At 39.1% G+C, this 11,421-nt stretch overlaps 1 protein-coding gene across 7 annotated transcripts in view; it reads left to right on the forward strand.

Annotated features, from left to right (window-relative positions):
- LOC132676268 (solute carrier family 41 member 3) overlaps positions 1-11,421 on the forward strand; it is a 145,662-nt gene that overhangs the window by 86,282 nt on the left and 47,959 nt on the right. The window contains exon 10 of one of the 7 annotated variants that reach the window (XM_078442660.2): positions 4,903-6,175. The exons of the other annotated variants lie outside the window; for them this stretch is intronic. Coding sequence (XP_078298786.2) covers positions 4,903-4,931 — 29 coding nt within the window. The 3' untranslated portion in view covers positions 4,932-6,175. Of the gene's footprint in view, positions 1-4,902; positions 6,176-11,421 lie in introns of those variants that run through there. 7 annotated transcript variants of the gene reach the window in all.

Genomic DNA, 11,421 nt, shown 5'->3' on the forward strand with positions numbered 1-11,421 from the left:
TTTTGGTCTTGGTGTTAAAAGTGGTGTGACAGATTAGAGGGGAAAAAAAGAGGCTGAGGGGGTGAGAAAAAAAGGAAATTATGTGAGAATTTGCAAAAATGAATACGGTGAAGTAGACTAAAATGAGATTATGAGGTAAAATAAAATTTGAATAAATATATACAAAAGTAAAGAATATAGTAGAAAAAAATTAAAAATATTTTTAATAAAAATTAAAAATAAATATGAATTTTTCTTTTTCTGTAGTTAAGAAAAAGGGAAAGAAACAAAAAAGAGAAAAAGGATTTAAAAAAAAGAAATCATTTGAAAATTTGAAAAAAGTGAATATACTGTAGTAGACTAAAGTAAAATGATGGAAGTAAAATAGAATTTGAAAAAATTTACATAAATGCAAAACTATAGTATTATATTTTTTCAGTATTCAATATAATATTGTATTTTTTCACTTTTCAGCACTTGAAAAAGTGCCACTTCCTTCTGATGAGAAATTACTGTCATTTGAATTGTTTTTATTGTATACATAAGGTGTCATTTGTCTTTTGTTTATTTCAAGAATTTTACTTTACTTTTTACACTATGAGTTGTGATATACCTTGGTGTCTATTTCTTAGGGATTTTCCACATTTAAAGAGAGATTTCACCTCTTTGAATAAATAGATTTAAATTTTTTCAAATTTGGGAAATTGTAAGCCATTATTTCTTCAAATACACTTTCAGTCCCACTCTCTTCTTCTTTTCCCTTAGGACTCTGATGACATGAATGATAGATCTTTTGTTCTAGTCCCATAAGCCCCTGAGGCTCTGTTTAATTCCCCCGTGCCAGCCTATTTTACCCTCTCTTGTTCAGATAGGCTAATTCCCATAGTTTTTCCCTTCAAATTCACAGATTTTTCTTCTGTCCTCTCCATTCTGCTATTCATTCCTTTCTCTGAGTTGTTTGGGGTTTTTGGCCATTATGTGTTTTTTCCATTCTAAAATTTCGACATTGTTCTTCTTTGTATCTTTGTTTCTTTTCTGAGACTTTCTGTTTTTTTATCAAAACTTTCTATTTTTATCATTTGTTTCAGGTGTGTTTGTAATTGGTGGTTGAAGCACTTTTATAATAGATTCATTAAAATTGCTTTCAGATAATTCTACCTTCTTATCTCATTCTTAGTGTCTGTTAGTTGTATTTTCTCATCATGTTGAGACTTTTTTCTTTTTCCATTTTTTTAAAATTTACATCCAAGTTAGCCTCTAGTGCTATAATGATTTCAGTTGTCAATTGCAATGATTCGTCCCCTGTGTATAACACCCAGTGCTCATCCCAACAAGTGTCCTTCCTAAAGCCCCTTACCCATTTAGTTCACCCCCCCAGCCACAACCCCTCCAGCAATCCTGTTTGTTCTCGGTATTTAAGAGTCTCTTATATTTTCTTCCCCTCCTTGTTTTTATATTATTTTTGATTCCCTTCCCTTTTGTTCATCTGTTTTGTGTCTTAAGTACCTCATATGAGTGAAGTCATATGATATTTGTCTTTCTCTGGCTGACTAATTTCACTTAGTATAATACCCTCTAGTTCCATTAATATAGTTGCAAATGGAAAAATTTCATTCTTTTTGATCGCTGAGTAATACTCCATTGTGTATATATACCACATGTTCTTTATCCGTTCATCCATCGATGGACATTTGGGCTCTTTCCATACTTTGGCTATTGTTGTTAGTGCTACTATAAACATTAGGGTGCGTGTGCCCCTTCGAAACAGCATACCTATATCCCTTGGATAAATACCTAGTAGTGTAATTGCTGAGTCATATGGTAGTTCTATTTTTAATTTTTTGAGGAACCTCCATACTGTTTTCCAGAGTGGCTCACCAGTTTGCATTCCTACCAGCAGGGCAAAAGAGATCCTCTTTCTCTGCATCTTTGCCAACATCTGTTGTGGCCTGAGTTGTTAATGTTAGCCATTCTGACAGGTGTCAGGTGGTATCTCATTGTGGTTTTGATTTATATTTCCCTGATGATGAGTGATGTTGAGCCTTTTTTCATGTATTAGTTAGCCATCTGGATGTCTTCTTTGGAGAAATGTCTACTCATGTCTTTTGCCCATTTCTTCACTGGATTGTTTGTTTTTTGGGTGTTGAGTTTGATAAGTTCTTTATAGATTTTGGATACTAACCCATTATCTGATATGTCGTTTGCAAATATCTTCTCCCATTCTGTTGGTTGCCTTTTAGTTTTGCTGATTGTTTCTTTTGCTGTGGAGAGGCTTTTTATTTTGATGAGGTCCCAATAGTTCATTTTTTCTTTTATTTCCCTTGCCTCTGGATATGTGTTGAGTAAGAAGTTGCTGCAGCCGAGGTCAAGGAGGTGATTCCCTGCTTTCTCCTCGAGGATTTTAATGGCCTCCTGTCTTATACTTAGGTCTTTCATCCATTTTGAGTTTATTTTTGTGTATGGTGTAAGTAAATGATCCAGGTTCATTTTTCTGCATGTTGCTGTCCAGTTTTCCCAGCACAATTGCTGAAGAGACTGTCTTTATTCCATTGGATTTTCTTTCCTGCTTTGTCAATGATTAAATGGCCATATATTTGTGAGTCCATTTCTGAGTTCTCTAATCTATTCCATTGATCTGAGTGTCTGGTTTTGTACGATTTCCATACTGTCTTGATGATTACAGCTTTGTAATACAGCTTGAAGTCCAGAATTGTGATGCCTCCAGATTTGGTTTTCTTTTTCAGGATATCTTTGGTTATTCAGGGTCTCTTCTCATTCCATACAAATTTTAGGATTGTTTTTTTCTAGCTCTACGAAGAATGCTGGTGTTATTTTGATAAGCATTTCATTGAATATGTAGATTGCTTTGGGTGGTATCGATATTTTAATAATGTTTGTTCTTGCAATCCAGGAGTAAGGAATATTTTTCCATTTTTTTGTGTCTTCAATTTCTTTCGTAAACTTTTTATACTTCTCAGTGTATAGATTTTTCACCTCTTTGGTTAGATTTATTCCTAGGTATTTTATGGTTTTTGGTGCAACTGTAAATGGGATAGATTACTTGATTTCTCTTGCTGTCACTTCATTATTGGTGTATAGGAATACAACTGATTTCTGTGCATTGATTTTATATCCTGCAACTTTGCTGAATTCATGGATCAGTTCTAGCAGTTTTTTGGTGGAATCTTTTGGGTTTTCCATATAGAGTATCATGTCATCTGCGAAGAGTAAAAAGTTTGACTTCCTCCTTGCCAATTTGGATGCCTTGTTACTCCTTTGTGTTGTCTGATTGCTGAGGCTAAGACTTTTAATACTATATTGAATAACAGTGGCGAGAGTAGACATCCCTGTCATGTTCCTGACCTTATGGATAAGCTCTCAGTTTTTCCCAAATGAGGATGATATTGATGGTGGGTCTTTCACATATGGCTTTTTATGATCTTGAGGTACGATCCTCTTATCCCTACGTTCTTGAGGGTTTTTATCACGAAACGATGCTGTATTTTGTCAAGTGCTTTCTCTGCATCTATAGAGAGGATCATGTGGTTCTTGTCCTTTCTTTTATTAATGTGATATATCACATTGATTGTTTTGCGAATATTGAACCAGCCCTCCATCCTGGGTATATATCCCACTTGGTCGTGATGAATAATTCTTTTAATGTATTGTTGTATCTGGTTGGTCTGTTTCCTGTTGAGTAATTTCACATCAGTGTTCGTCAGGGAAATTGGTCTGGAGTTCTCCTTTTTTAGCGGGGTCTTGGTCTGGTTTTGAAATCAAGGTAATGCTGACTTCCTAGAATGAGTTTGGAAGCTTTCCTTACATTTCTAATTTTTGGAACAGCTTCAAAATAATAGGTGTTAACTCTTCTTTAAATGTTTGGTAGAATTCCCCTGGAAAGTTGCCCAGCCCTGGACTCTTGGGGTTTTTTGGGAGATTTTTGATTACGAATTCTATTTCTTTACTGGTTACAGGAGATTTCTTTTGTAAAAAGTGATTTTAGATTAAATCCCTGGCATTTAGGGTATAGGTTATTAAATTCTGGATCTTATTCAAGTCTTTTTTAGCTACCTCCTCTGACAGTGCACCACTGAAGGAAAGGGAATAATGCATTGCTTGCTTACTGCCAGGTAGGGCTGGAAGCCCAGGATTCCCCCATCTCTATTCACACACTGGGCGAAGAGGAACACCTCATTGCTGGTGGACTGGCAGGGAGTCAGCATTCTTCTGATCCCACCTTGTCCGAGAGGGAGAGGGATGCCTTATTACTGCTCCCCACATGACCTTCGTCAACATGAAGGGGGGAGCTCATTACCACCAGGCAGAGTACCACTTACTCTCCACTTAGTCTTCTCTTATCCCACGTCAGCCAGAAGGAGTGAGCACCACATTCCACATAGATTAGGTCAGAGTCCAGGCTCCCCACTTGGTCTTTGCTGATGAAAGTGGGGCTGCAGTCTTTCCTGTGATGTTTGTCTGGAATAGAGCAGCTGTTGTCTAGAAGTTCTGTGCTTTGCTAGGCTGTCCTTCTTCTGGACCTTTGGCTAGAAAAAGCAGGCTTTTGTTGAGTCTTTTCTTTTTGGGTCTTGCCCATTGATTGACATTTCTGGCTTGTTGGCTTCTCCAGCATCCAGTCTGGGATATATGAAATAAACCAGCACCACCCTCCAAAACACCAAACTCAGGTAACTTACCTCTGTGTTGTTTGTTGAATCCTGAGGTCCCTGGCCAGCCACTTTTTCCCTCCACCTTTTAAAATCTTATGTTTATTTTATGTATAATGTCCAGCATTTTTAGTTGTATTTAGTGAGAGGATTGGGAAGAGATGTGTCTACCCCATCTTGTCTTAACGTGGAAATTCCCATTATTTTACCTAGTACTTGGAACCACATTTTATCTTTTTTTCTTTAATTTTAATTTTAGTTAACATTCCGACAGCAAGAGGGACTTGACATCTGGAAGGTTATAAGCTAACAGCTCTGCTCAGAGAATGGGAGGACTGGAGGACAGTGGGAGGGAGAGTTGTTGAGCCCCGGACGACAGAGCTCAGCTTGGTGGGAAACAAAGCCACTCGACAGCGCCATCTCCCTTGCCCATCCCCCAGCCAAAATCCCAAAGGGAACCAGTTCCTGCCAGGGAACTTGCTTGCACCGCACAAACCCCCAACGCTGTGCTTCTGCAGATCAATCCCTCTGGCGGGTCTGAATCCCTCCTGATGCCGCAGGGCCCCTCCTGAAGCAGATCTCTGAAGGAAAAGCAAGCTGAGCCTGCCCCTCCTGCCCCTGTGCACCTTGCCGATCCACCCCAGCTAATATGCCAGATCCCCAGCACCACAAGCCTGGCAGTGTGCAAGTAGCCCAGATGGGCCACGCCACCCCACAGTGAATCCTGCCCCTAGGAGAGGGGAAGAGAAGGCACACACCAGTCTGACTGTGGCCCCAGCGGTGGGCTGGGGGCAGACATCAGGTCTGAGGGCGGCCCCGCCCACCAACACAAGTTATTCAAGACAGCACAGGAGAAGTGTCCCGTGGTCCCGCACCGCTCCAGGGACTATCCAAAATGATGAAACGGAAGAATTCCCCTCAGAAAAACATCCAGGAAATAACAACAGCTAACAAACTGATCAAAAATGATTTAAACAATATAACAGAAAGTGAATTTAGAATAATAGTCATAAAGTTAATCGCTGGGCTTGAAAAAAGTGTAAAGGACAGCAGAGAATCTCTTGCTACAGAGATCAAGGGACTAAAGAACAGCCAGGAGGAGCTAAAAAATGCTATCAATGAACTGAAAAATAAAATGGAGACAACTATGGTTCAGATTGAAGAGGCAGAGGAGAGAATAGGTGAACTAGAAGATAAAATTATGGAAAAAGAAGAAGCTGAGAAAAAGATAAAAATATCCAGGAGTATGAGGGGAAAATTAGAGAACTAAGTGGTGCACTAAAGAGAAATAATATATGCATAATTGGTATTCCAGAGGAGAAAGAGAGCAGGAAAGGTGCTGAAGGTGGACTTGAAGAAATAATAGCTGAGAACTTCCCTGATCTGGGGAAGCAAAAAGGCATTGAAATCCAAGAGGCACAGAGAACTCCCTTCAGACATAACTTGAATCGATCTTCTGCACAACATATCATAGTGAAACTGGCAAAATACAAGGATGAAGAGAAAATCCTGAAAGCAGCTAGAGATAAACGTGCTCTAACATATAAAGGGAGACCTATAAGACTCATGACCCATCTCTCTACTTACACTTGGCAGGCCAGAAAGGAATGGCAGGAGATCTTCAATGTGATGAAAAGAAAAAATATGCAGCCAAGAATCCTTTATCCAGCAAGTCTGTCATTTAGAATAGAAGGAGAGATAAAGGTCTTCCCAAACAAACAAAAACTGAAGGAATTCATCACCACTAAACCAGCCCTACAAGAGATCCTAAAAGGGATCCTGTGAGACAAAGTACCAGAGACATCGCTACAAGCATGAAACCTACTGACATCACAGTGACTCTAAACCCATATCTTTCTATAATAACACTGAATGTAAATGGACTAAATGCGCCAACCAAAAGACATAGGGTATCAGAATGGATAAAAAAACAAGACCCATCTATTTGCTGTCTACAAGAGACTCATTTTAGACCTGAGGACACCTTCAGATTGAGAGTGAGGGGATGGAGAAATATTTATCATGCCACTGAAAGTCAAAAGAAAGCTGAAGTAGCCATACTTATATCAGACAAACTAGACTTTAAATTAAAGGCTGTAACAAGAGATGAAGAAGGGCATTATATAATAATCACGGTCTATCCATCAGGAAGAGCTAACAATTATAAATGTCTATGCGCCTAATACGGGAGCCCCCAAATATATAAAACAATTACTCACAAACATAAGCAACCTTATTGATAAGAATGTGATAATTGCAGGGGACTTTAACACTCCATTTACAGAAATGGATAGATCATCTAGACACGCGGTCAGTAAAGAAACAAGGGCCCTCCTTTTTAGCAACATAGATGGAACTGGAGAGTGATGCTAAGTGAAATAAGCCATACAGAGAAAGACAGATACCATATGGTTTCACTCTTATGTGGATCCTGAGAAACTTAACAGAAACCCATGGGGGAGGGGAAGGAAAAAAAAAAAAAAAGAGATTATAGTGGAAGAGATCCAAAGCATAAGAGACTCTTAAAAACTGAGAAAAAACTGAGGGTTGATGGAGGGTGCGAGGGAGGGGAGGGTGGGTGATGGGTATTGAGGAGGGCACCTTTTGTGATGAGCACTGGGTGTTGTATGGAAACCAATATGACAATAAACTTCATATATTGAAAAGAAAAAAGAAAGAAACAAGGGCCCTGAATGATACATTGGATCAGATGGACTTCACAGATATATTTAGAACTCTGCATCCCAAAGCAACAGAATATACTTTCTTCTCAAGTGCACATGCAACATTCTCCAAGATAGATCACATACTGGGTCACAAAACAGCCCTTCATAAGTATACAAGAATTGAAATCATACCATGCATACTTTCAGACCACAATGCTATGAAGCTTGAAATCAACCACAGGAAAAAGTCTGGAAAACCTCCAAAAGCATGGAGGTTAAAGAACACCCTACTAACAAATGAGTGGGTCAACCAGGCAATTAGAGAAGAAATTTAAAAATATATGGAAACAAATGAAAATGAAAATACAACAATCCAAAGGCTTTGGGATGAAGCGAAGGCAGTCCTGAGAGGAAAATCCGTTGCAATCCAGGCCTATCTCAAGAAACAAGAAAAATCCCAAATACAAAATCTAACAGCACACCTAAAGGAAATAGAAGCAGAACAGCAAAAACACCCGAAACCCAGCAGAAGAGAAATAATAAAGATCAGGGCAGAAATAAACAATATAGAATCTAAAAAAACTGTAGAGCAGATCAACGAAACCAAGAGTTGGTTTTTTGAAAAAATAAACAAAATTGATAAACCTCTAGCCAGGCTTCTCAAAAAGAAAAGGGAGATGACCCAAATAGATAAAATCATGAATGAAAATGGAATTATTACAACCAACCCCTCAGAGATACAAGCAATTATCAGGGAATACTATGAAAAATTATATGCCAACAAACTGGACAACCTGGAAGAAATGGACAAATTCCTAAACACCCACACCCTTCCAAAACTCAACCAAGAGGAAATAGAAAGCTTCAACAGACCCATAACCAGCGAAGAAATTGAATCGGTTATCAAAAATCTCCCAACAAATAAGAGTCCAGGACCAGATGGCTTCCCAGGGGAGTTCTACCAGACTTTTAAAGCTATCCTTCTCAAGCTATTCCAAAAAATAGAAAGGGAAGGAAAACTTCCAGACTCATTCTATGCAGCCAGTATTACTTTGATTCCTAAACCAGACAGAGACCCTGTAAAAAAAGAGAACTACAGGCCAATATCCCTGATGAATATGGATGCAAAAATTCTCAATAAGATACTAGCAAATCGAATTCAACAGCATATAAAAAGAATTATTCACCATGATCAAGTGGGATTCATTCCTGGGATTCAGGGCTGGTTCAACCTTCGCAAATCAATTAACCTGATACATCACATTAATAAAGAAAAGAACCATATGATCCTGTCAATCGACGCAGAAAAGGCATTTGACAAAATTCAGCACCTTTTCTTAATAAAAAACCCTTGAGAAAGTCGGGATAGAAGGAACATACTTAAAGATCATAAAAGCCATTTATGAAAAGCCCACAGCTAACATCATCCTCAATGGGGAAAAACTGAGAGCTTTTTCCCTGAGATCAGGAACACGACAGGGATCTCCACTCTCACCGCTGTTGTTTAACATAGTGTTGGAAGTTCTAGCATCAGCAATCAGACAACAAAAGGAAATCAAAGGCATCAAAATTGGCAAAGATGAAATGAAGCTTTCACTTTTTGCAGATGACATGATATTATACATGGAAATCCGATAGACTCCACCAGAAGTCTCCTAGAACTGATACATGAATTCAGCAGTTGCAGGATACAAAATCAATGTACAGAAATCAGTTGCACTCTTATACACTAACAATGAAGCAACAGAAAGGCAAATAAACTGATCCCATTCACAATTGCACCAAGAAGCATAAAATACCTAGGAATAAATCTAACCAAAGATGTAAAAGATCTGTATGCTGAAAACTATAGAAAGCTTATGCAGGTAATTGAAGAAGATATAAAGAAATGGAAAGACATTCCCTGCTCATGGATTGGAAGAATAAATATTGTCAAAATGTCAATACTACCCAAAGCTATCTACACATTCAATGCAATCCCAATCAAAATTGCACCAGCATTCTTCTCGAAGGTAGAACAAGCAATTCTAAAATTCATATGGAAACACAAAAGGCCCCGAATAGCCAAAGTAATTTTGAAGAAGAAGACCAAAGCAGGAAGCATCACAATCCCAGACTTTAGCCTCTACTACAAAGCTGTAATCATCAAGACAGCATGGTACTGGCACAAAAACAGACACATAGACCAATGGAATAGAATAGAAATCCCAGAACTAGACCCACAAACATATGGCCAACTCATCTTTGACAAAGCAGGAAAGAACATCCAGTGGAAAAAAGACAGTCTCTTTAACAAATGGTGCTGGGAGAACTGGACAGCAACATGCAGAAGGTTGAAACTAGACCACTTTCTCACACCATTCACAAAAATAAACTCAAAATGGATAAAGGACCTGAATGTGAGACAGGAAACCATCAAAACCCTAGAGGAGAAAGCAGGAAAAGACCTCTGACCTCAGCCGTAGCAATTTCTTAGTTGACACATCCCCAAAGGCAAGGGAATTAAAAGCAAAAATGAATTACTGGGACCTTATGAAGATAAAAAGCTTCTGCACAGCAAAGGAAACAACCAACAAAACTAAAAGGCAACCAACGTAATGGGAAAAGATATTTGCAAATGACATATGGGACAAAGGGCTAGTATCCAAAATCTATAAAGAGCTCACCAAACTCCACACCCAAAAAACAAATAACCCAGTGAAGAAATGGGCAGAAAACATGAATAGACACTTCTCTAAAGAAGACATCCGGATGGCCAACAGGCACATGAAAAGATGTTCAACATCGCTCCTCATCAGGGAAATACAAATCAAAACCACACTCAGATATCACCTCACGCCAGTCAGAGTGGCCAAAATGAACAAATCAGGAGACTATAGATGCTGGAGAGGATGTGGAGAAACGGGAACCCTCTTGCACTGTTGGTGGGAATGCAAATTGGTGCAGCCAGTCTGGAAAACAGTGTGGAGGTTCCTCAAAAAATTAAAAATAGACCTACCCTATGACCCAGCAACAGTACTGCTAGGAATTACCCAAGGGATACAGGAGTACTGATGCATAGGAGCACTTGTACCCCAATGTTTATAGCAGCACTCTCAACAATAGCCAAATTATGGAAAGAGCCAAAATGTCCATCAACTGATGAATGGATAAAAAAATTGTGGTTTACATACACAGTGCAGTACTACATGGCAATGAGAAAGAATGAAATATGGCCCTTTGTAGCAATGTGGATGGAACTGGAGAGTGTGATGCTAAGTGAAATAAGCCATACAGAGAAAGACAGATACCATATGGTTTCACTCTTATGTGGATCCTGAGAAACTTAACAGAAACCCATGGGGGAGGGGAAGGGAAAAAAAAAAAAAACAACAAGAGGTTATAGTGGAAGAGAGCCAAAGCATAAGAGACTCTTAAAAACTGAGAACAAACTGAGGGTTGTTGGGGGGTGGGAGGGAGGGGAGGGTGGGTGATGGGTATTGAGAAGGGCACCTTTTGTGATGAGCACTGGGTGTTGTATGGAAACCAATATGACAATAAACTTCATATATTGAAAACAAAACTACATTAGTCTCTTAATGTAGAAAGGAAAAAGTAGAGATGCAAACTAAAGTTACAATGATACCAGCTTTTATACTCATCCATGTATTTCTTTTTACCAGAAATCTTTATTTCTTCATAAGACTTTGAGTTACTTTCCATTGCCTTTTAATTTAAACCTGAACGACTGCCTTCATTGTAGGGCTGGTCTAGAAGTAACAATGTTCTAAGCTTTGGCATATCTGGGAATGTCTTAATTTATCCCTTAGGGAGGGGGGAGAATCCCTCCCTCCGTCCTCCCTCCCTTCCTTCCATCCTTCCTTCCATCCTTCCTTCCTTTTCTCCCTCCCTCTCTTTCTCCTGCTCTCCCTCCTTTTCTTCCTTCCTCGCTCCTTCCTTTTCTCCTTCCTTCCTTCCTTCCTTCCTTCCTTCCTTCCTTCCCTCCCTCCCTCCTTCCCTCCCATCCTTTCTTCCATACCATTCTTCCTTCCAAATCCTTTCTTCTGGTCCCTTCCCTTCCGTTCCCTTCCTCCCTTCCCTTCTTCCCCTTCCTTGCCTTCCTCCTTTCCTTT

This window comes from Panthera onca, chromosome A2 (genome assembly GCF_046562875.1).
Source record: "Panthera onca isolate mPanOnc1 chromosome A2, mPanOnc1 haplotype 2, whole genome shotgun sequence".
Taxonomy (NCBI): domain Eukaryota; kingdom Metazoa; phylum Chordata; class Mammalia; order Carnivora; family Felidae; genus Panthera; species Panthera onca.